Genomic DNA, 25426 nt, shown 5'->3' on the forward strand with positions numbered 1-25426 from the left:
CTCAACTAAAGTGATAATCCTTTAGTATTTTGATTGTTTCATAAAATTCTGACCCTAGAGAATATTTAAATACTAATTCTTCTTTATTTAGATATTTAATTATGAGGTAAGCCATTTTCTGATGAACTAAATATTACTTATATCCCATTGTTGATATTACTGTAGTATACCAGAAACTTATTTTTCTGTTACAATATACAGCTTTCCTATCCAGAACTAGCCTGTTCCTGGTGGCCTTATGGAAGGCCAGTGAAAATATACCTAATTGTAGTCTCCCTACAGACCGTCTTTTAAAATATTTTTTTAGTTATTGACAGACTTTTATTTTATTCATTTATTTATATGTGATGTTGAGAATTGAACCCAGTGCCTCACACATATGAGGCAAGCACTCCACCACTGAGCCACAACCCCAACCCTTACAGACCTTTTGACTTAATGCAAGATTCTCCTTAATCTATACCTTGGTTTATGGAATTCCTAAGCATTGTTTAGTTTTTCCTAGCAATTAGGGTGAAACATTTTTAGTGAGTTATAGATGAACCAGAATCTCAAACTGGGGAAAACAAGCCTTAAAGATCATTAGTGTTTCGATATTTGTTTTTAATCAGCAAAGACTTTTTTTGTTTATTTGTTTGTTTAATTGAACTCAATAACATTCTGCCTCTGAGCTACCTCCCTTTTTAAAAACATTTTATTTTGAGACAGGGTCTTACTAAGTTGTCAATGCTGGCCTTGAACTTGAGATCCTCCTGCCTCAGCCTCTTGAGGAATTGGAATTATTAGTGTGTGCCACCATGCCCCGCTAGAGCCATTTCTTCTAAGGAATTCATTCCAGAAAGCCAAATAAGAGTTTAGACTAAGTGTGGGGTTGGATTTATTGCCAAACCCCCAGTCTTTAAAACTTATCTCTCACTCCAATTTATAAATGTAACGAGACCCAGAGAGATCAAATGATTTGCCCAAGAGCAATAGTGAATTGATAATAGGTAGGCCTTGATCTCAGGACTTATGTGCAGCTTCTCCTGACTCTAGTCTAGTGGTCCTTTTGCTAACCCACACTGCCAGTTCTATACAAATCCTTTTCAAAAATTGTTAAGATGTTTCTTTTCACACTTATCAGCTGAATTATGGACATTAAGAAATAAACAAATGGCATGTAAACGTGAGCCTTTATACATGGGTGAGGACCAATTCTTTTTGCTGCTTGCAGGTCACTATGACAAATGTGTGTTCACCCTTCGGGAAGAGAACAAAAGTGACATGAACACTGTATTGAACTACATTTTCTCTCACGCTCAAGTCACCAAGAAGAATCTTCTGGTCACAATGCTTATTGTGAGTATCATTTTTTATAATCTGATGGTTGATAATATGGAAAAAATATTTTTTTCTTCTAGTAGCTATGGTCAGAGGAAAAGATACTGTCTTCTATAATTATGGAATGAATGGAGCTTGGGTTGTAGATTAATAATTTCTCATCTCTACCTTTATCCTTGATCTGAAGGAACCTGCTATTTAGGAAAGGATTGTCCTGGTTATTATGCATATTATGTGCATAAAAATTCACATCTCTATTTAAAAGTGCCATGTGCTTTTCCATTCCTGTTGTCATTATGACAGTAGCTTTAAAATCTAGTCTTCTCTAACCAATGTACATTCATTTTAATTCTATTTGTTCAATAGATGTAAGCAATGGTTCTAATGTTGAGACTTTTAAAAAAAAGTTAGAAATTCAGTACTGGCCCTCTCACCAAAGAAATTGAAATTTTTTTCTGCATCTTCTTTGTTCCCTTTTTGTTTTATTTATGTTAAGAATCTAAGCTGAGATTATTGTATTGGTAGTACACAGTATTTTGTCCCCATATCCTAGGAATATAGGAATTAGTAAGTGGGAATAAGGGATGAGACTGGTAAATGTGAATAGGACTAATGTACACTTGACCAGGGGGAAGAAGTTTTTTGGACTTGAGAATTTTTAAAGATGCTTTGCCAGTCCTTAACTCATAGATCTTTCCAGTTGAGTTAATTTTAGGAGAAGACGACTGAGAAGAGGACAACTCTGAAAGAGTTCTCACCCCAAGGTCCTGAACAGTTAGTTGCCTTGCTCTTACTTGTTTGTTTTGGGAACTATAGACCTCTTCACTTCCTTGAATTTCGTTTTTGTCCCTGGGAATGGGCATTCTTGGTACTTTAATTCCATCATTTCTTCCTGGAAGGGCAACACAACCCAATAAATCTTGACTGCCATTTTTTATTTTATACTTGAGAATGAAGGAAAACCGTCTTCCTTACATCTCTGGTAAACAGCGTTGTGACTCATTCAGCCATCTGCCTAGCTGATTAACTCTAAAGGATATAAGATTTTTTAGAATAGCTACTTTTTAAAAGTGTATTATTATAGGGAGAATTTGTTACTTTTGCTACCCTAAAATAGCTAGGTGATGAGGCACTCAGAAGGTGCATTTGAAAATACATATCACTATGTAATATTTTATTTTTTCCAAATGACAGCTTTCAACAAAGACATTATACCAGCAACTTGCTAATATTTTTTTTCTCAATCAAAAAAGGGAAGAAATCTGACTTTTTTTCCTTCAAATTTTAATGCAAGAAATGTTAATTCTCACTTGCATAAGGCCAAGAATTTCTAGAGGCAAGGGATAATGATGAGAGGGTAGAAGAATCTGTCAGTTTGGACCTAAAATGGGGTAGAATTTGCCTTTAAATGAAGCTAATTATGGTGAATTTTTCATCTTATTATGATTACCTTTTTAAGAACGTAACAGTTTTCTGCACTAAAAATAGACCAAAGCCCAGAATCCTTGGAGCAGCAGAAGAGTAATGATCGTCCAGGACTGTCGCTGGGTTTCTTAAATTCTAATTTGTAAGATATAGGGGCTCGGCTCGCTCCTTTTGCGGAGTGATTGTAAGTAACGCTTGCCTTAAGAATCTCATTATTGGAACACGGAGCCATATTTCCTCTGAGAATTCTGGAGTAGCTTTGAGCCGGGGCTGTTCATTTCTCAAGTAATCACGCTGGTGTGATGGAGAGAGAAAATGGCAGCTGTTCGGAGCTCAGGCCTTCAATTTTCTTCAGAGTCCAGTCACTCAAGTGTGTAATTACACGGGGGGTGCTGCAGAGGCGTTGGGCCCTGTCAGAGAACTGGTTTGAGGCTTTGCTTTTTGCTTTTGCCAGTCAGGACAGGCAGAAGCCAATGGGACTCTGGCTTGCTGTTGTTCTTTTTACCCACACCTTGGCATCTGATTACTTCTCACCTGCAGGGATAGTACCCAAACTTTCTTTCCAACAGACTGAGCTCTTTGGAGAAAAGAGATATTTCAGAGCATCTGGGTTTAGATGATAGGGCAGAGGAGAAAAAGGAGATGTTTGTGAAGCAGGAAGCTAGATTTGTCTTTTCTCTGTTTTGACATCGTCACATTTTTCTTTAAAAACAAAACAGGACTCAGTAAGCATAATAGGATCTGTAGGCTTATGTATCATTAGTTTCCTTTCATATATTTGTTGCTTTTGCCCCATGTCAGAGATTTGAAAATAAAGAAGTTAATTGATGTGATTGAGCTCAAGGCCAGCTAGCAGTGACTTATGGATCAGGGATAAAAGCTCAGATGGTGTTCCTTTCTGATCCGATATTACTGAATGCCAGGCATGTCTTTCTTTTTTCTTCATTGACAATGGCCAGTGACTCTACCCCCACTCCATCTGCATTGATGGTAATAGCTGGTAAGAGTTTTTTTAGTTGTTAGGATTACTCTTTCTGAAGGTCTTATTGTCTTTTACAGATGTCACTGGAACATGGTAGCATTTCAATTCCCCTAGCTTGTGTTCTCTGCTAGTTCTCCTTTCTTTGCTTACCTTGGCTTCCTGATTGATGATTATGTGCCCCAGCATTCCAATCTCTGTTTTCTAGAAATAGGAATGCTGATGGTGTGCTTTGCTGAGCTAGATGATGATTTCTGGGGCCTTTGAACCTACAGAAAAAGATCAAGAAATCAGGCTGCTCCAGTGAAGAGGGGCCTTTATCCTTTCTAGGTATTAGCATAAGTTGCCTAGTGGTAACTTGTTCCATGGCATCTTGACCAAATTTCTTCTAATCTTTCACCCTATCTGGAAAGTAAAAATATCAAGTAAAAGGGTAAAGTTCTGTCCAATTTCCTTTGGATCGTTGTACCAAATATGAAAGCAAAGTCTGAAAGACAAACAGTAAATTTTTTTTTTAACTTTTTTTTTTTCCCACCCCTGGTACTGGATATTGAACCCAGGGTTGCTCTGTCACTGAGCTATAGCCCCAGCCTTCTTTATTTTTTATTTTGAGACAGGATCTTGCCAAGTTGCCCAGGCTGTCCTTAAACTCATGATCCTCCTGCCTTAGTCACCCAAGTTGCTGGGATTACAAATGGGCATTACTGTGCCTGGTAGTAAGTTAACTTTTTGAACGCTCTATTTCTTAAATTTAACCTTATAAGTAAAAACTTAGAGTTTAGAATAATAGTGTTTGTGTTTACTTAGAGATATTTAAGGGACTCTTTGGCCAAATTAAATTATCAACATTAAAAATATCAATATTCCCATAGCTGTGTACATAGCAATGTACATATTGAATAGTCACCTTGATGCTGAACAAGAAGCCCAGGAAGATTGTCTTTCCGTTAATGCTTATGTCTTATTTCTGATCTGGGCCACATGAACATGCTTCCATATGACTAATGCCATGCATATGAAACTGATTTGGTTTAGACAAGCAAAGATCAGTGCCTTCTCTTATTTCTCATATCATGGCTACATATAATATATCCAATGTGTAAGTAAGAAAGAAAATTCTCAGTAGTCTCAATCAAGTGTACTGAATAAGGATGTAGCTAACAATTTATTGTTAAACCCATCCTATAACATCTTTAGAATGTCAAAAAGTTCAATCGTGATTGGAAGAAGTTACCAGTTGCTTGTTGATGTTGGAATTAGGGCAGTAGTTTATGTTACATATAAGGTCACGTTCTTCCCATTTTGAGTTGCCTTCCTCAGAAGTATTTAATGTCTAAGATGCTAAGATCAAGTTAGGCTCATTTGGGCTTTTCTGTCAAGCTGAATAACTGACTGGTTTTGATAGTTAAGCATATCTATTATATTTTTGCAAATCCAGCATATTCCCCATAGTTAGCAACCAATGACGATGAGAATAAAAATAAGAAATATCTGTGTTGTACCAGTCTTAACTCTTGCTGAATAGTAATTTTCACTTTGGTCTACAGATTTTTGCAAATGACGTATAACCCCAAAATCAGTGGGTTGGTTCTTTAAATGATATATTTTATTTTGAGGAAACACATCTGCTGATAACAATTGTGCTTTGGTAGTGTTACAAAATGTTTACCAGGATTACATGGTGATGTTGACTTGTTCGGTTGCCCACAGGAACCCTTTGTCTAGGATAGAGGGTCATGAGCTCCCTGAGGATGAGTAGTTGTGAATACTGGTGGTTTCTTTCTAGAAAAGAAAGGTCATTCAAACCCAAAATATTATTTTGTAACAATTAAAATAAAAGTAAAATGTATAAACACAGAAAAAAAAAAAGGAAAGGTCAAGGACAAGTCTTTGGACAGTTGAGAAAGTTATTTTACATATAGTGTTCAGGCACCAGTCTTTTTCTGAGTATTAATGATGACAGTGGAGAAAAATCATATTTGAATGGAAAACTTCCAAGTCTGGATGAATTAATGTAAGTAGTGGTTTATTCATATTGTGTTGATTTTTCACACATCCCAGAAAGGTCTGGTTTCTCTGCTTTATCACAAGAAGCCCAGGAAGATTGTCAGCCTGTCGTCATGAATGAGTAATGACTTTACTTTTAATTTTTCCTAATCTCCATTGTTCACTTTTCTTACAGATACTTTCTTTTCCCCTATCCTTTCTTACTTTCTTTTTTTCATAATGGAAAGATGAAATGAGAAAATGATTTTGTATGTTTTCCTTTTTTTTGTACTGGGGATTGAATCCAGGGAAGTTTTACCACTGAGCTACATTCGCAACCCTTTTTTTTTTTTATTTTGAGACAGGGTCTCACTAAATTGCTAAGGCTTGCAATCCTCCCAAGTCACTGTGATAACAGATGTGTACCACTGCATCTGTTTAAAAAAAAAAAAAAATTTTTTTTTTAAAGTTGGCACATGATCAATAGTTAAGTAAGAGGACAACTTCATTTTTTTCCCTTTTAGTTTATCTTTAAAGTTCAACCCAGGTTTCCTTCAATGGAAACTCATTTCTATCAAGTCTGATACAGGTTGAAAAGGTAACTGTAGTGTTCTTATTTTGCCACATTGGCTTTGGTTATTAATGTCGAAACTTTGGTCTGGCTATTTGCAGAGTTAGCTGAGTTTTGGTATTGCCCAGGACATACATGTTTTGAGATTTCCTGAGTCATTCTGATCAGTGAAGAAAGTACCTCAAAAAGGATAATGTTTCTCTATTAGGAACAATAAGAAAGGAGGATTTGGATAGGAAAATGGTTTCTCTATCCATTGTTATCTATCTGTTCTTTCCTTCTGTCTGTTTATGGTCTTGTCTCTGGCCATTTATATATATTCCCTTGAAATTCTATTTTGCTTATTAGTTCTCAGCAAAAGATAAGACTTTGTTATATTTTCTCCCCCCTTCTTGCTTTTATGCCTATCTAGGATAGGTGAAACAAGTCCTTTAGTATCTGGCTACATGTTCAACTGAATCCTGGGCTTATCTTTAATAGCAGTTTTTGTTTTTCACACTTATGTGGATAAAAACAATATTTGAACTTCCTTAACTATAAATCATGGGTTTTATGACCCTGGACAGTTGGAGCAGATCTCTGGTTAATTATTTGAGGAAGGAGAATTCCATGTTCTGAATCATTTTTTTTTACACACACACAAAAAGTTGGAGAAATCTTCTCAGCATAATAGGGTTAAGTATTCCAAAAGTATCTTTTTCATTATGTGAAACATAATAGAGATTTTGGAAAATTTTGGGACATGCATGTCTGCCCCAAAGGCCAAAGTTCTATGCTTTTTTTATACTGTTGTGATAAAGTACTAATCAGAGTACCCCTAAGGTGGGGAAGGATGAGTATGAAATAGAGATTCTTGAAGAAAAGGGATGATGGGAGGTGGCAGAGGGATGAAAAACCAGTAACAGGATGGGGAATGTCCCAGTAGTAGGCACTTGCACAAGGCCCTGAATTAATTCCCAGCTCTGAAGGAAGAAAAAAAAGTCTTTCATGTCTCCTTGATAGTAGTAGAAGAGTTCTAAAACATAAATGTAATCACTTTAAAGTCCACGCAGAAGGAACAATACTTATATGTGTTGTATTAAGAAATGCTACACCCATAATTTTGTAAAATCCAAAAGGCAGACATTTATAAAAGCAGCATCCTTAGTTTTTTCAGCTTTGATGAAAATAACATGTATAATGGATGAATTTGGGGAATAAACTGATATTCTACTGGTTTCCAGTGGAAATATTTCAGAATATAATAGGGATTTTTTTTCTTAACCTTTTATAATTTTTAGAGGGGAGGATCCTATACCGATTAAACTGAATCTAGTCCATCTAAGAATTCACCATATTTAAATTCATGGAATGATTATTGGTTCAAGAACAGGATACCTGATTTTGAATGCAGAATTGCCAGAATACGAGATGGTGTTTTTAGTTAGCATGTGTTTATAAATGAATAATTTGTTCTTGTGTTTCTGTTTTGTATCCTTGGGATAGGGGCAGGGGGCTGAACATTTGGTTTGTGGAATTAGAACCACCAGGATGGTTCCTTTTGCTTTATCATCCTACCTTCTTTTCCAAAATGAGAGAGGGAATAGAAAGGTCTTTAGTCTCTACATTATTTAAAACCTCTTGAAACTTTGAGACATCATTTGTTATTTCTTATTCAGAATCCCCTTGACCTCTTTGAGTGGTCTCTGATGATTTCTTCTGCATATTAAAATTATGATGATAATTTATAAAGAAATACATTAAGAATTTTGAATCTGAATGATTGGAGATTTGGGTTGCTTCTCCTTAGGAGCAACTTCCTTTGGGTTAATCTTTACCACATTATTTAGGATAAAAATAATAGGGAGTTTGCATTTTATTAATCCAATTTTGTTTATTTTGTTTTCATTCCTTTATTTCAAAGTCCTGTCCACTGAGGTTCCTTTTTTATTTAACGTAGATGTTCATGTTCTTTTTTACGTTAATAATTAGGATCAGTTGTGTGGCCGGGACCCTACTCTCACTGATGAGCTGCTGAATATCCTCACAGAGTTAACTCAACTGAGTAAGACCACCAATGCTAAAGTAGCACTTCGGGCACGCCAGGTAAGGACAATTGTGGTTTATCTTAAAAGAGGGATAGTTTTCATAGTTTGGGCAGTTCTAGACACATTTAGCTTTTACTCAGTAACCTTACAAAGATCATGCAATTTTCTGTGTATGTCACATGCCCTTAGACCAATGTTTTCATGTGTATATGTTTTTTTAAAGAGAAAGGAAAGGATTTATGTTGACTGTCTAAAATAGTATTCCTTTTCCCATTATAAAATCCTGGTGTTGTTCCCCACCTCCCTAGTAGCCCTATGATAGTAAACCAGGGTCAGGAGGAGGGAAAGAAACTGGGGGAAGGAAATCAATATTTCTTACTTCCCAAAGGGAGCTTAGAAGCAGATGAGAACTTTTAAGTGTATAAGAAATAATCAAGTGTGGAAAGCAGAAAGATAATGAAATGAATCTTAGGCACCAGCAATCAGAACAACCCCAGAGAAGTCCAGTTAGCTTCACCCTGTAGTGTTCATTTCCATTCCAAAAGGTTTCAGCGGGGAAGCAGAGAGTTGGTGCTCCCTTTTGTGTTTCATTGCATGGGCATTGACAAGGAAGCAGCATTTGAAGCTGTTCAGTGACCTTCTGCTTTCTCTACAATTGTATCCATGTCACTGAACTACTCAAAGTTATTGAACCTCTCAGTGACCTGCTGAGGGTATTCAGGTCCTACCGTGTCCCTGTTTGTTTGTGACACTGCTTTCACTCTCTCTGCCCCTCACATGCATTGGTGTTACTTCCTGATACCTTCTCCTTGGTGCTGAGTACCTGGGGCTGTCAAAGCAGCTTTTCCTAGTCTTTCTGCTTCGAGTTGCTAAAGGCTAGATATGCTGCATCTACCTTCCCCACAGCTGCTCCCTGCCAGACCTGATTCCCAATTAACAGCTAGTCATGCAGTCCCCAGGACTAGCAGCTTTGCAATGGTAAATCACATGCACTGATGGAACTTGATTGAAGCTGTTTTCTCTCCCTTCCCCCGACCCCTCATGGGAAATTGCCCACAACGCAAATCATGGTGAGAGTCAACTAAGATTCAGTATTTGGTGGCATTGACTTTATGTTACAGGACTTAGAAGTTGTTTTACTCAGTCTCTGTTTTATCTTTGATGCCTGCACTTACAGATTTATATTTATTGCTTTTGTATCAGAGCTACCTAATAGGAGCCTAGAAATAATCACTCCCTCAGGAACTTATGCCTCTTATTTTGTTCTCACTCAAGGTTCTTATTGCCTCCCATTTGCCATCATATGAACTTCGCCATAACCAAGTAGAGTCTATCTTCTTATCAGCTATTGACATGTATGGACATCAGTTTTGCATTGAGAACCTGCAGGTATATAAAATAACTCTTTCTTACCACTCTGCACTCTTGTCCCCTTTATTCACAAGCATAGTTCAATTAAGTAATGGATCAATTAATTTTGATTTTCTATGTAATGAAATTTCATACCTTGACTTTTAAAAATCATTTATACTTATAAATATTTTTTCATAAAAATGCCATTAGATTAAAAATGGTTTAGCTTAATAGGCCTGCCTTGTGTCCTATTAAAATCTTTATCTCTTGTCCTTTTACCTAGAAAGTATTCTAGGTCAGAATTAAGTGGTAACATTGTTTGATTTCTGATATTTGAATCATATGTATACATAGATGGTTGTTACTCTAGAGACAAAGCTATTTAAATATCATTTAATTTTAATTTTATTTTAATGCTTACTATTAAGCTATATAAAGAGCCAATTTTGTAAGAGATTATTGGCTAATTTTACTACTAATTGGAAGGCCTTTACTATTTTTTAAACAACATCATTTTTCCTGGAGTGACTTCTGTTTTTCTACTTAGAAGCTAAGATACTATTAAATTATATCTGATCAAAGGAATCTTTAGAATTTGTGTAAGATTTCCTCCTGGAGAACCTAGAGAAGAAAAAGATTGTTTTCCTATTTGATTCATAGTTGAAATCTAGGGTTTCAATGGTGTTCAAATTTGGGCTTTACCATAGTGAGGCATTGAGACAATATTTAGGAAGTGAAATACAGATAGATATGTGTCAGAAAGAATAGTAATAGTTATAAACACCTATATTATCTTACAACTAATGCTTTTAGTATATTATTCTGAGAGTTTCATATATGTTAACCCATATAATGTTCTCAACAGCCCTATAAGGATAAGTAGTGTTTTTCTCATTTTGTCCCTGAGGAAACTGAGACTCAGAGAGGTTTATGTTCATACATAGCATTCATAGACAGAATTTTTAGGTTTCACTAAATGCTTCAAATGCTAAATATTGTTTACTGAAATTGTTCACTTTTGGATGTAAGGGGTTAAGCATGTCTTTGTACCTTCTAGAAACTCATCCTATCTGAAACATCTATTTTTGATGTCCTACCAAACTTCTTCTATCATAGCAACCAGGTAGTGAGGATGGCAGCTCTGGAGGTGAGTATTCATAGTCCTTTGACAGATCTCCTCCTTGGTTTCTAGCTGATGTCTTCTTCTGTTTGATTGACTATCGCGACAGTTCTTTTTCACTTTCCCTACCACTGAGCTACACTCCCACTTCATAGGGTTGGTTCTTAAGGGTACTCTTTTCCTCTGAAAAAAGTACTTGTTGCTCAAGTATTTCATCTGAACTAATCACCTGTTTCTGGTGATTTCCAACCACGGGAAAATAGCTGCCAGCACTTTTTAGTAGTCTTTATTTTCCAGGTATTTGAATTCTCCCATTTCATAATGAATTAGGATTCCCCATAACACATAAGTGAAAGAATATATGTGGCTGATCAAAATGTGTTAACTTTGTCATTTTGTGATTTGAGCCAAATTAAAATGCGTTTAGTTATATTTTTAATTATTAAGCAGCTCTTATAAAATATTGCCTCATAGGAAAGAAAGAAATAGCATTTAATAGAGTGTAGTGTACTTTATTTTTTTCTCATTTACATTTATGAAATAAAACAAAGTGAAATTCTGAGAGGTTATGTGACTTGTCCAAAAATCACAAGTGGAGGCGTTTGCATTTGAACTCAGGTCAATCTGACTCCACACACTTTTCTGTTTCCACTAGAGTACACTTCTACCTCATTAAGTACAAAAATTGCAAGCTCTGAATACTACCTTAAAATTGCCAAGTGGATATTTTTAAGCTGGGAAAAGGAGCATTTTAGATGATTTTATGTAATAAAACATCATCATAGAGTGTTACTAGCTCTTTTTATTTGTATTGTGGGTAAAATGTAAACTCTACTACTCAGTAAATAAAAGAGACTTGAAATATCTAAGTGTTTTTTTCAGGGCTTTCATATCACTTAATGAGAAGCCTCCTTTCATGCCTCAGATGATGACAGAATCCCATGTAGCATTTTATGTGCATGGCAAATTGAATATACATGAGGATGGACTGTTTTTGCTGAGATGTAGTCTGTTGCTGTTTCTTTAACTCTTAAAGTTAGTGTGTTTGAGATATTAAATGTCAAATTATACCTCATTGCTTTTGCCTAAAGTTGAGAATCTAAATAATCCAAAATTGATTTGGGGCAGTAGGGTAAAACAAAACAAAACAAACAAACAAACAAAAAAAAACAAGATATTTGATAGTAAAAGAGTTGAGCTGTACTGCACCTGCTTCCATCTTCTGTCTTCACTCCTAAGTAGCACAGAATGAACACCTCTTATTTTTCTCACTGCTTGCTTTTGTCTTCTGTTGAAATAATCATGCTTAATAAATTAGTAGTCATGATTTTATAATGCTCTTAAAGATCAAACCTTCTCCAGAATTTAGGTTAGTGTGAAAGGTTTACCAGGCACTTAGAGGTGTCCAGCAGAGGCAACCAACTTTTATTTTCATTTATATTCATGGATATAGTTTTAAAATTCCATCTTTATTAATTAAAGCAAGTATGTTTGTATAGACTCTTTGGACCTGTCTCACCACAGGCCACCACCTTCTTCATAACCTTCTTCTTTTTCAAGACTCTCTTTTTTTTGGCTTAGCCATTCTCTTTATTTCTATTTTTGAAGTTTATTTACAGAGGATTACTTTTTGCCAGGTGTATGTTCGAAGGGCTTACATTGCCTATGAACTTAACAGTGTACAACACCGCCAGCTTAAGGACAACACCTGTGTGGTGGAGTTTCAGTTCATGCTGCCCACATCACATCCAAACAGGTGAGTTTGAGTTGGTATGTGTGCCTAAGCGAGCCGGAGGCCTATCAGGAGAGTTAGAGGAGCAATGAGTATGACAGTTCCATTGTTTTTTTTAGCCAGAAATTTAGAGTGAAAAATGAACAGATTTGAACAGATTTGTTGCCTATTCTAGTTAAGATAAAAGTTTTGGATTACTCTATTCATTCTTGCGTGTATTATGTCATTGAAGAAATAATTCCTTCCTTTTTTTTTTTTTTTTCCTTTTTACTAGTATATTTCTTGTTGGAGCTTTCCCAGAAAAATCACAAAAATATACCTTGAGTGGAATTGCTTTGTCTTTTTATATGTTTGCTATGGGTCAAAGTTGTACCAGAGCCAGTTTTATTTTATCCCCTAAAAATACCTGAATTTAGCAGTTGTAATCCCATCAGTTTTTTAAAGAAATCACACTTCAGAACCAAACTTAATTGGCCATGCTAATTCTGTTATTCTTCCCTTCTGAAGACCTTTAAAATGTACATATGAACATTTGTTTTGGTATTGCTTTGTTTTTAAAATTAAAATACTTATTTGTCTTATCCCTCATTCTTAAAAACTATACCTAGATATTTTTAACTCCACATGCATATGCTTATCCCTTCCTGTAGTTTCTTTCTTTTTTTTTCTTCAGTAATGCCACAGGAAATATAAATACACAGCCAATCTTAACCTGCCCCTCTTCATTTCTTCTTTATGGCCTTTGGTTCTTCGCTTGGTATTACAAAGTACAATGTCTTTGGGGATCCTTAGTTATAGTCACCAGAAATGGTTTTGTTCTGAATTGCCACTTCACCGAAAGCAATAGAGCCTTTCTGGAGACAAAGAAGTCTGTGCTGAGACTTTTGGCCACTGGATGCCACTGTTGATCCAGCAGAGATCAGCAGATGAGCAGAGGCATCTTCAGAAAAGTATCTCTCTTCTTTGTCTCAGAAGATCCTTTTACTTCTCTACCTCAGAAATGCCTTATGGCTGGCAGAGAAAAGCATATATCCTTGATTTAGCAAGCATCTCTCGGTACATTTTTGCCTCCATGGATTTCAGAATCTCATTTTCTAGAAACGAATGGTTGTCCTTCAGCGAGCCGGGAAGTACTCATGGCACACATGGGCTCAGCACTCAGTCTTCTTTCTTTTCCTGCATTCCTTGAATAATTGTAGAGAACTACATGCTATACTAATGCTCTTTATAATTCTCAAGACAATCTCCCTTTCTTCCTGCTTTCTATTGCCTCTTCCCTTTGGGCAGTGATTTGTAGTCAGCCTGCAGGGCCGCCTCTGATTTCCTTCCCTCCTCATTGCTCCCCCTGTCTTTCTGAATTGTACTCCCTGTCTTACTTTTTTTGTTTGAGACTGTGTGTCCAGCTTGGTGAGGAAAAGTTGACTAAAAAATGAAGGAAATTCTTAAGTGCTTTGTTAAAAAAAATCTTATCTTTGCACATCAAGAGTATGAATTTCATCTTGATATGGTTTCAAAACATATATCCTCATCCCTCACATCTGAGGTGTACACACCCTATGGATAAAGACCAGATTTAATCAGTCCTGTTTTCTGTAGTCTCTAAAGTCTTCCCTAGTTAGTTTTGTAATTTTATTTTTCTTTTTTGAGGGAAGGGTACTGGGGATTGAACCCAGGGGTGCTTTACCACTGATCTACGTCTCCAGCTTTATTTTATTTTTTAATTTTAAGACAGGATCACACTAAATTACTGAAGCTGACCTTGAACTTGTAATCCTCCTGCATCAGCCTCCCACTGGCAAATGTTTGTAATTTTAAAGCTGCTGGAATATTATTATCATTATTATTTATGTAGGTGTGAAGGTAAAGATGAATGCAAAATAAGAAAAGGTAAAATAATCTTTTTGAAAGCCAGAAAAATCTTAAAATTGCTTTAATCCTATTTTTTTGTTTTGTTTTGTTTTTTAAGATCTGTAGTATTTTTGGTAATTTAGGATCAGATAATCAGATTTGATCAGAAAATAATATACCCCATTGGGAGATTACAGCAGGAAGATCACAGGTTCAAAGCCAGACTCAGCAATTAAGTGAGGCCCTCAGCAACTTAGCAAGACTCTGTCTCAAAATTAAAAAATAAAAAGGGCTGGGGAATGTGATGTGGCTTGGTGGTAAAGCATCTCTGAGTTCAATTCCCCAGTACCCTCCCCCCCAAATATATATATATCCAGTTTTAAAGGATAGTTTACTCAGACAGTTAGTACAGATTTGCTGCTTGAATTTAGTTTTCTAAGACTCTGTATTTGCTTGCAAATACAATTTAGAGTTAGATCACATGCCATAAGTTAAGGGCTCAGTTTCTACAAAACTGCCCAAAGTTCAAAGGATCCACAAGTTGAGTCCCCTAGTCATCTGCGCTTTTAACCAACTGGCTACAAAGATGGGGGTTCCCATAATCCCCCCAATTCAGTAATTCCCTAGAATAACATAACTTTAAGCCTTATCATTTTATTATGGAGATTATATAGTTCAGGACCAAATGAATGAAGAGATACACAGGAGGAAGTCTGGGTTGGGGGGATCCTCAAACACAGCCTTCTTATTCTTTATGGAATCAGAATGCATCACCTTCTCAGCACATCTGTGTGTTCACTGACGAAGAAGCTCCATGGAAATTCAATGTCAAGTTTTTATCAAGGTTTAATTTCATAGGCATGATTGATTAAGTCATGGTCTACATGATTAAACTCAATCTCCCCTCCCAGAGGTCAGGGTGACTCAAAGTCCCAACTCTTTAATCACATAGTTGGTCTTTCTAGTGACCAGCTACCATTCTGGGTCAGCTGATCTCATCTGTTAGCATATACTCATGTGTGATTCCAAGAAGCTCATGGATAACAAAGGCACTTAGAAATTCTAAGTGTTTAGAGTCTCTCTCCCAGTAACCAAGGAAAAAGACCAAATTCCTTATCATATAAATGGATCTACTCACTTTAAAAAAGGTTTAGTTACTTTTGAATAAAGTACTTTTCTATTTTTACAACTCCATTTTTCCACCTTTTTTATTGGTGCATTACAGTTGGACATAATTGTGGGATTTGTTATTACATATTAGTATGTGCACACAACATAACAATAGAATTTGGCCGGTTTGGCTCCCTAGCACTTCCCTCCTCCCTCCCCACCTTCTACTCCTATTCCTTTCCTCTGTTCTACTGCTCTCTCTTTGATTTTCATAAGATTCCCCCACATTTCTTTTCTATTTGGAGGTTCTGTCCTATAATAATAATGTCCAATACAGGAAGGCAATGGGGCTGGAGTGTCACTCAGAGTTAGAATACTTGCCTAGCATGTGTGCAGTGCTGAGTTCAATCCCCGGCACTGGTGGGGAAAAAAAAAAGGAAGGGGGGGTGCATTTACCTGGTGGCATCATCAAAATGATAATTCTGAAGATGGGAGAAAATGTCTATAATGCTGTTTTTCAATTTGTACTTTGTCCTCCATTAGTGGGTACCAATTTGTTAAGTCTCCTGTTACTAATTTTTTTTAATTAAACAGACTATAGTAGAAAAAAAAATTCCTTTTTCCTCTTTAGCTCCCACATATGCCAACTCCATTTTTTTTTTATTCCTTTCTATTCTAATGAGTCTTGGAATTATTTGAAGAGTATTTTGAAAATACATGTATTAGGGTCCTGGCTGCCAAGGTCTGAGAGTCCATGTGACCACTTTTTTGCAGAACACCTTTAATAATTCTGATAACACTGTAATTGAGAATTCACTACTTCTAGACCAACACTGTCCAGTAGAAATCTAATGCAAGCCACATGTAATTTTAAATTTTCTATTGACCACATTTAAAAGAGTAAAAGAAACATCATTAATTTTAATAGCATTTATTTAACCCAATATATGCAAAACACCATTTCAGTATAAAGTAAAAATGATCAGTGAGATATTTTATACATAATTTATAGCATATCTCAGTATAGACTAGTCACATGGCTAGTTACTGCTATGTTGCTCTGCTCAAATCTAGACTAAAAATTAATTAGGTCAATCACATTGAGTCTTCTGTTTTGTTAATGGTAGAAGAGGGAAAAAACAAACAAACAAATAAAAAACCCTCTTATTCTTGCTTGTCTTGGTAGTTATAGGAATTATCCAACCTAATACTATTAGTTACTATACTGCATGTTTTAAAAATTATTCTGTGAGAATAAGAGAACAAGCATCTAAAGAATTTTCCTGAAAAAATACTCTGCTCCTGTCAGTTTGCAGATAGAAAGCTATATTTCATCCCAACCCATGGGGATTAAATAACTAGCCAAAAACAAATGACAAAACTGGAATTCCACCAGGTGACCCCATACACAGTAAGAGATTGTCATCTTGCTTTCACATTACAGCTTACAAAGATACTTCTAATGACAAATTTTGTCTACTTCAAATGAACACCTAGCTAGGAATGTGAAGATCAACTGCCAGAACAGATGATGCTAAAAAGTTGGTTAAAAAATTGTATTCTTTCCAAAGAATGTTTGGTCTGTTAACTCCGACTGAGAAAAATACTATAATCTGTTTTGTAGATTAGATGCCTTTTGGACAAAATACCTATATCTCATTAGTACCTGTTTCAATTTTTAAAGAAGTAGTCAAAATACATTTGCAAATGAGTGTGGCAGCTCTAAGAAGGTAGAAGATAACCAACCTCCTTTTAGCACATTCAGGCAATTACTGTGTAGCCAGCATGTTTGGTACCTTTTTATTTTAATAATCTATGGTAGGACTTATGTTACTTTATATTTTTTTTGGTATACTTTGTATTTTTTTCTAGCATTTCTCTCAATATTTTCTTAAAACGCTGATTATTAGCTTATTTTTAATCTCCATAACTCCCCCCCCCTCCTCCTCCTCCCCCCCTTCCTCCTCCTCCTCCTCCTTCTTCTTGCTAGGCATTCTTCTGTCAGAGTATGTTATCTTCTTGACCTTCTACCCCAAGACTTTAAATTTTTTTCTGGGAACTGTAGTTATAACCTATTTGGTATTCCTGGGTGTTCTTCATCAGAGGATCCTATCAGAACTTCACTCAGGGAAGCTCCTGGTCTGTATTTATCCACCTCTTCCTAAATTCCCTTCACTTGAACAGCAGTTTAAGAATAGTTAGGAACCTGGGCTGGTGGTGTAGCTAAGTGGTAGAGCACTTGCCTAGCATGTGTGAGGCCTTGGGTTACATTCTTAGAGCCTGTCTGAAAGAGAAAGAATAATATGGGCTGGGGTTGTGGCTCAGCGGTAGAGCGCTCGCCTAGCATGTGGGAGGCCCTGGGTTGGATCCTCAACACCACATAAAAATAAATAAATAAACAAAATAAAGGTATTGTGTCTAACCAAAAAATAAATATTTTTTGAAAAAGAATAATATTAGTTAGAAGCCTGTATATATGTGTGACACATGTATATGTTTTTATGTGTTTCCTTTTTTACCTTCTTAGCATTTAAAAGTTATGTTCTATTATACATGAAATGTTTTGAAGGGAGAGGATTTTTTTTTTTTTTCTTAAGATGACTTATAGCCAGTTAGCAGTTGTTCTTTAAACATGTGAGTTTCTTCAGTCATTTTCTTGGTGCAGGAACATTCAGGACAGCTTGTCTACTTCTAGGACCTAATTCTCTTGTCTAAGATTCCATAAGCCCAGCTCTTTAGTGAGTTCAGCTAGTTTTTTATGGATTAATCCTGAAGGTTAGATTATATGATTCAACATTCCCTTTTCTCTTTCTTTTAATAGTGAGTCTCAGGGTTTAGAGCCCAGAGTGTGTTGTGTCTTTTTCCCCCTAGTATTACTCACTGATGCTAGAAAGGCAAAAGCTTGTTACACTGAGGCAGCATCCTGAATGCCTTTGTTTTTGACAATTTACTGAATCATTTGACATTCAGGATTTCACTTAGCTTTGGGCATATTAAATGCCTCAGAATAATCTGGAAACAAATAAGTATTTCAGTCGTCCTATGAATTTAGTACTCTAAAATATAGCTGTTTTATACAAACATGTAAGGTAAATTGCCCCATAAACACTGTGGCTATGCATATGGCTCTGTGTATTTTGAGAGTCTGGGAGTAAAAAATTTAATACTCCAAATGATTTTTATGTGTAACACAAACTAACAAACATGGGTTATTTAAAAAAAATTTTGAATGTATGATTCAAATAAGGAACATCAAAATTGATGCAGGAGATGGGAAGAATACGTTGTTGTATATTTCTCTACATATATAATGGATAAGGATCTATTGGTGTTCATTTCCACTTCTTAGATGGAAATCCACACTTTGGTTATGTTGGATTGCATTGTACCTTCTTTGCTATTTGCTCCTTGTGAATTTGGCCTTCTGTTTTATGTTTTAATTCAAGTACTTTCCTTTTCTCTTGCCTTTTATCCAGAAGAGGTTGGCTGTGTTCTCCCCTGATAACATATATTTTGGTCATGGCTGGATTTAGGCTGCCTGGCATTTTCAATGTTCAGCTGTCGGTGGATGGCCTCTGGACCTTCTTTTCATTTGTGAGGAAGGTTAGAAATCAGAAGCCTTTCACATGACTAATCAGCAGCCTGCTGCCATTCTTGAGAATTCTGATAATCTTTGACATCCAGAGATTAGACCCTTCTTTGGATAGTACTAAGATACTCAAAAGTCATCCAACTTGTAGCAATTTTTTATTTTTTTTAAGCAGTGGGAACACTTGGTTGTAGTTAGCTTGGCAGAATGAGCTATAAATAAATAAAGTCCTACAGTGTTTGCTTCTGTGATTCAGGGTAGTCTGCTGATAAGATGCAAACATCTGGCAGAAGAGAAGATTCTCAGCAGGTTTAAGTGCTTACCAAAGTGCTTTCCTGGATCCATGGCTCAGCCTCTAGTCTCTGCTGTGTTATTTTGGCACTCTAGACTTGTAAGATTGGAGAGTTGAGTTTAAAACTCTCAATATATCATTAGGGTAGCCCAAGGTCCCTTCTTGTCAAGGAAGACTAGCTGATTCCAGGGGGGAAGGAAAAGCAGAATCCAGGGCACCTGTAAATCCCTGTAGTTTTGTGCTGTGGGTTTGTAGCTAATTATACGGCAGGCAGCCGTAATATGCTGTAACCCTGTTGGCGTGCTTATTTCAGAAAGAGCGAAATCTTCCAGCAGAGCAAAGAGGGGGCTTTGTAGGGGCTGCAAATGAATGAAGCAACAATCATTTTATTGTAAACTAATACTTTGCAGCAGAATCTGGGCATCTGAACTTCAAGTGTGTATGGGGATGGGGGTGTGCCAATAGAAATACATGTTTCAGATGTGTTTTACAGCTCTTGATTTGGATTCTCCTGCAGATACAGTCACACAAGGAGACCACCACTGGTCACAGCCAGTAAAATTGCTCTTTCTCCTATGGTACTGCTGTTAGTGACTGCTAGTAGGTTATTCAGCCGACCTCTTCTGATTCTGCTTTGCTGCCTGATTTCAAAAGATTTGCCCTATACTGGCTCTCAGTCACAGCTTGATGTAACCACTGCTTGTTTGCATGCATCCTCATCATTTTCATATAGGTCTCTTTTTTCCTTCTTCAAGTTAGAAGGCAAAATAATAGGGAGCATTTTTATATAATAAAAGATTTATGTAGGGCCAGCTAGACTCAAGCAAAATGAAATTCAGTTGGAAGGGATGGTAAAAAGGCTCAGAGAACTTGTGACTGCCAGAGAAGTCAGTGTTTCTTAAATTAAAGAAGGTTCAGCTAGCAGGCTGCAAGTCCGACTTTGCATTCATATTGAAGCAGGCTTTCTAGCCATGCTGGGCAAGGCAGATCAATAAAATCAGAAGTGACTTAATTCCAGGAACCTCAGAATTCAAAGGATTTCTCTTGTCCTTCTTTTAAAGTCCATATTGATGAGGAATGCTAACTTCAGGAGCAGGGATGAGAAAATGCCAGGTCTAGGTGCTGGTTTGTTGACACCATGTTGAACATGTCCTTGGAAAGCATTCACTTTGATTTCTCAGTTATCATATCTGTAAAATGGAGCTAATTTACTAGAAGGAAAGTGATTGCAATATTTTAAAACATGAGAAGATTCATCATAATAAGTGCTTTAAAAAATCCAAATAGCAGATTTGGGAAGTGAATTTATATTTCATTTATATACTTGAAAATATAGTTGATTGCCTAATTGAGATGGAGCACTTTTGCTACTTTTGCATGAGGAGTATACTGTGAAACATGGTAGATTTTATTTTATTTTTAGCCACATAAATGGAATATTTTACTCATCTTTGCACAAACTATGGATCTAGCCTTCTGATGTAATACCGTAGTGTGCAGTGTGCTGAATTTGTCATATTGTTAAGATGATAAAAGAGCCAGTGTAGGTGGAAAAAAAATTGCCTGTGTAGGATAATAAAATATATAAGCGAGCAATATGGACACCATTAAGCATTTACCTGTTAACAGTTTATCCTTCCTTCTCTAGTCATCTCTGCTCTGACCACACTAATTTTCATTCTACCAAAGAGGATAAGCCAGCTCTAAATTTACCTCTTTCATGATTGATTTGGAGGCCATCCCTTTAAAGATTGTAGATACTAGGCGTTTTAGTAGTTTGTTTTTTTTTTAACCCCATACTGTGTATATGGTGCATAATTCCCATAACAAAGCAGCAGGGGGCTCCCTCTGAGAGCTGGATACTTGATAATGTAGAAGGGCTGGCTTTTTCTTGGTGGTGTTCTTTTCAATTTAGGCCCTTTTCTCAGAAAAACTTGGCCATCATCCTGTGAAGACTCCCAAAGGAATTAGAGTGTAGCTATAGAAGCAGTAAGACCTTTTTATTAGTTTAAGAAATTGGTTAACAGTTGAGATGCTACTGGTTTCTAAACTCCAGAAACCTGCATGAATGGTCCCTGAAATTGCTTTGGTTGTAGGGTTCTTTCTGAACTGAGGTTCATGGTAAGAGACTGTGCAAATAGCCCCATTATTTAGAATCTTTTTGCATCTTGAAAGGAACACTTTTCTATAGTCTCATTACCACCTGCAGTTTTAGTTTTTTGTTCAGTTACACCTCCCTTTCATCTAGAATCTTTGCATACTTTTCTTGTATTTATGAGGGCCCAGTGTGTTATGATGACTAAGAATTTCTTATAAAATAAGACCCATTCTCCTGAGTGAGAGCTCAAGGAATCCAGGTAGGAGAGGTTCAGGTTTTTGTACTTGGAGTTTGCTCTTGCTGCCTTATGAATTCACTCTGTGATAACAGGTTTGATGCAAGGAGCATTGCTACCCACAAATCACATGAGGTATACAGTTTGTGTGCAGTGATATGTCACAGCTTTTTATTTATATGGCCAGCTCAGTCTGTTCTGCTCCTTTCACTGCCATGGCAAGTGCATCACTTTCCTCCCTCTATCCTCCTTCCCACATATCATCAGCACCACCCACTATGTTCTGCCCATTAAGTCCTCTGTGTGCCAGAAAACTCCAACAATGATTAAATGCTGATCAAAGAATGTAAGGTTAAGATAGCAACCAATCAACCACTTTTTATTGCCCCGAAATTGTGGGTGGTAAGTATAACTTTGCCCATTTAACATTGAAAATAAGGATTTTTATTTGATTCTTTATCAGTTGGGGAAATGACTGACATTAAGATTTTAAATAATAGTGGCAAAGAGAACACAAGAGACTTGCCTTATTTCCCATTCTTATTCTAGTCTTTCTTTGATGATTTTGGCATATTCTTTATGAGAAAGTTCTAGGACTAGTCAATTTTCAGTAGGGTTTTATTTACGAAGAGTCCTAGAGTTTTTAAGCTAATATTTTTTAAAAAATAATTATTACCCTAAATTCATTTAATTAAAAAGTATTAATTAATTTTAACCAATTATACCACTCTAGTGATAGAATCACTTATCATGATTTTCAGTTTAAGCTCCTATGGCACAGGGTACCCTCCATTCCTCTCCCCACAGAAGCAAGAATATGACTGAAAAACTGGAAACTCAGATCACTGGATTCTTTTCTTTAGAAGAGCATTTGTAGGTCCATTACAAATTGTAGAAAAACAATTAAGGTGTAGGAGAAACTGTGTAATCAACTTCTCTTATTACACCTTTAATAATAGAAACAAGAAATGAGTCTTTAAGAATCTTGTCAAGAATTGTATTTCATGTTGCAGCTTAAGACAACATACCATATCATATAGCTTGAATTAATTTTCATTAGTCTGTGTTTTACCAATACTATGAATAATTGTTTTATAATAGAGTTATTTTGAAAACTCCATGGCAAATACATTTTGACCCTTTCCTCAACAGCTGCTGTAGAGAGGTAGGTCAGGAGGCATGCCTCTTTGGAGGCACCCTGGGGGTTGAAGGGTAATGAGCACTTAATTATGTCTGCTGAATGCTAGAGCTGCCAAACCGGAGCTCCTTGTGACTGGTCTGTATCTACTCTGACAATTCTTTTATTATGGCTTTCACTAACCTATCAGTAACTAACTGTGGTTGTTTAATTACAGAGGGAACATCCCCACGCTAAACAGGTACCGTATGTTTAGTTTCTTTTCCAATTAAAAGCACCTCTCTCTCTCTCTTTTTTTTTTCTTATAACTTAGAAAGCGAAACCAGGAAAAATAATGCTACACTTGACAAGTTAATGTGTTATCTTCTGCTAGAGAGTCCTGAGCTCCCCTTTGGACAGATTAAATTACTATTTCTGTTTGGAAAACGTGTCTTCAGCTTTTCTTCAGCTGTTCTAAAAGCAATACTTGAACACATCAGTATGGAAAAACTCCTATTTAACTGTATGTGATAGGGAGTTTGTCTGCCTGATGTTCAGCTTTACTGAAAACATCTTTTACTGAGTTCTCTGTCTAGTTGGGACTTTGAGGAGAAACCATTAAGGGTACTCCTATCTGCAAATTGTTCACAGTCTTTTCAATTTTTAGTTGCTCTAAGTTGTTCCTCCTTTAAGAGGAGTACAAATCTAGATATAGTTGATTTCATGTTTTATGAGTTTGTTAGCTAATATTTTCTGAAATATTAGTTTTATAATGATTTGAAAGTCAAGTTTTGAATTTAAACCTATAATAAGATGAACATTGGAAAAATATATTTAGGTTTTGATATGTTCAGCCCTGTGAAGAGGTTTCCAGGCCAATATAACACAAGTGACTTTAGTATTTACTTTGTGTTCCTCCTGCCTTTCGAGCCAAGCAAGGTAACACAATGCAAGTTTGAGAGAATAGCGGTTCTGCTTGGAGTTGAATCTACAAAGTGCGAAGGCAGTGAACTCTTTGTAGATAATGTTAGATGTGAAAATAATTATAGGTTTACATTTATTTTGTACCTCTCCCTTTAGAATATTAAGTAATCAAAACTGATCATAGCTTTTAGAGTTCAGTTGAGATGTGGAGAAGAAAGGCAGTGTTTTTATAGGATCCTCCAGTCTCCCCTTAGAGAGTGGACTTGGTTCATTCTGTCTGCCCTTAGCTGTGCTGGCCCAGGAGCATAGTAGAGAAGGGAAACTGAATAGTATATATTTCCCATGGGGTTCAGTCTAGGGTAAAAGATATTAACCCTATGTTTGCTACAAACACAGCCTGTTGATTTTGTAGAGGGAGTTCCATTTAAATGTTATCGGGAACCCTTATATCTTTTCTGTCTAATACCACACAGGTAGAAAAATACCTCAGAAAGTTGCTCCTTTACTAAATATATTTGGTGAACCTAGAAAAGAACAGAATGATAGCATTTCTGGGTTAATACAGCTCATAATCCCAGTTTCTAGTGAGTGCCATGTGTAAGACTTGCTTGATGTGTGTTTCATTTGTTTGTTTCACTCATGGTATCCATGGTTTCCTCTCCCACTCTGCCTTTCTATTCCCTAGTATTGTCAAAAGATGACATACCTTTCCGTAGTCATCATTTACCAAAGGAATGAAAGCCAGGAGTGTCAGTCTCTATAGTCTGTGTGAGCAGCATTTCCATCCTATAAAGAATTCCATTGCCTTTTACAAGTATGATTTGCAATAGGGTGCAGTAAATACCCAGGTCTCAAGTTCACGTTGCTGGCTTTCTTCCTCCTGCAGCACTGCAGGTGGTATACTTTAAGGAGATTTTTGGGCAGTTCCCCAAAGTGCAGGTGCCATGGCCTCACTCTGAACTTGCTTCAGATCAGTATGTCAGTAACATGTCAGGCAAATCCTGGAGGCATCCATTAGCTTGGTCCTTCCTAACAGGCTGTCCTGATTGACTGGGCATTCAGAAATACCTTGCAGTATTATTTATCAGTGCGTACTTCTGAGGTGCATCAAGGAATATTCAGATTTATTACAGTTTAGATTGAACAAATCAGTTCAGTTCTCTTCAAGCATCTTCATTTAGCAACTATTTGTCATGCTTACACATACTTTGAGACCCATGCTCTGCTTTTCGTATCTTGCTGGAAATTATTAAGAGCTCTCAATGAAGATATTTTTGCTTTGGTATAGAATTGTTTAAATATAAAAAGGAAATTTTGCAATTTGGGGTTAAAAAATGTCTCTCTTTTTAAAAAGAGAGGACTATAATTCTAACTATCCCTATCAGCCCATTAAAGTAAAAGGTAAATACCTCAGTAAAGTTCATTTTATAGACAGACTTGTTTCTGTACCATAAATAATGCTTTTTTGTAATGATTTACTAAACCATTTTATTCTTCTTAATTAGAATTCTTATTTTATATACATGTGTTTACCTATCTATACATCTGTGAATACTTAACCTATCACAGTTCCTAGAGAAAAAAAAATGCCTTAAGTGTTGCATAATTACTCAGTTTGCATATTTCCTTTTAATGGAGGGAATGTTTGGGGAGGGGGAAGATGCAGGATGGTTTTTAACCCCTATGTGGTATTCATTCAT

The 25426-nt window shown here is 36.3% G+C and overlaps 1 protein-coding gene across 10 annotated transcripts in view; it reads left to right on the plus strand.

The window, feature by feature from the left end:
• Acaca (acetyl-CoA carboxylase alpha) overlaps positions 1-25426 on the plus strand; it is a 278427-nt gene that overhangs the window by 141308 nt on the left and 111693 nt on the right. For 8 of the 10 annotated variants that reach the window (XM_046423254.2, XM_046423260.2, XM_046423261.2 and 5 more), the window contains 6 exons: positions 1214-1338; positions 8253-8366; positions 9584-9697; positions 10719-10808; positions 12419-12537; positions 23041-23064. In XM_046423254.2, the coding sequence (XP_046279210.1) occupies positions 1214-1338; positions 8253-8366; positions 9584-9697; positions 10719-10808; positions 12419-12537; positions 23041-23064 (586 nt within the window). The remainder of the gene's footprint in view (positions 1-1213; positions 1339-8252; positions 8367-9583; positions 9698-10718; positions 10809-12418; positions 12538-23040; positions 23065-25426) is intronic. The other 2 variants (XM_046423255.2, XM_046423262.2) reach the window with 1 other exon arrangement.

Source organism: Marmota monax, unplaced genomic scaffold (genome assembly GCF_021218885.2).
Source record: "Marmota monax isolate L192 unplaced genomic scaffold, Marmota_monax_Labrador192_F-V1.1 WCK01_AAM20220418_F8-fsc00171, whole genome shotgun sequence".
Classification (NCBI taxonomy): domain Eukaryota; kingdom Metazoa; phylum Chordata; class Mammalia; order Rodentia; family Sciuridae; genus Marmota; species Marmota monax.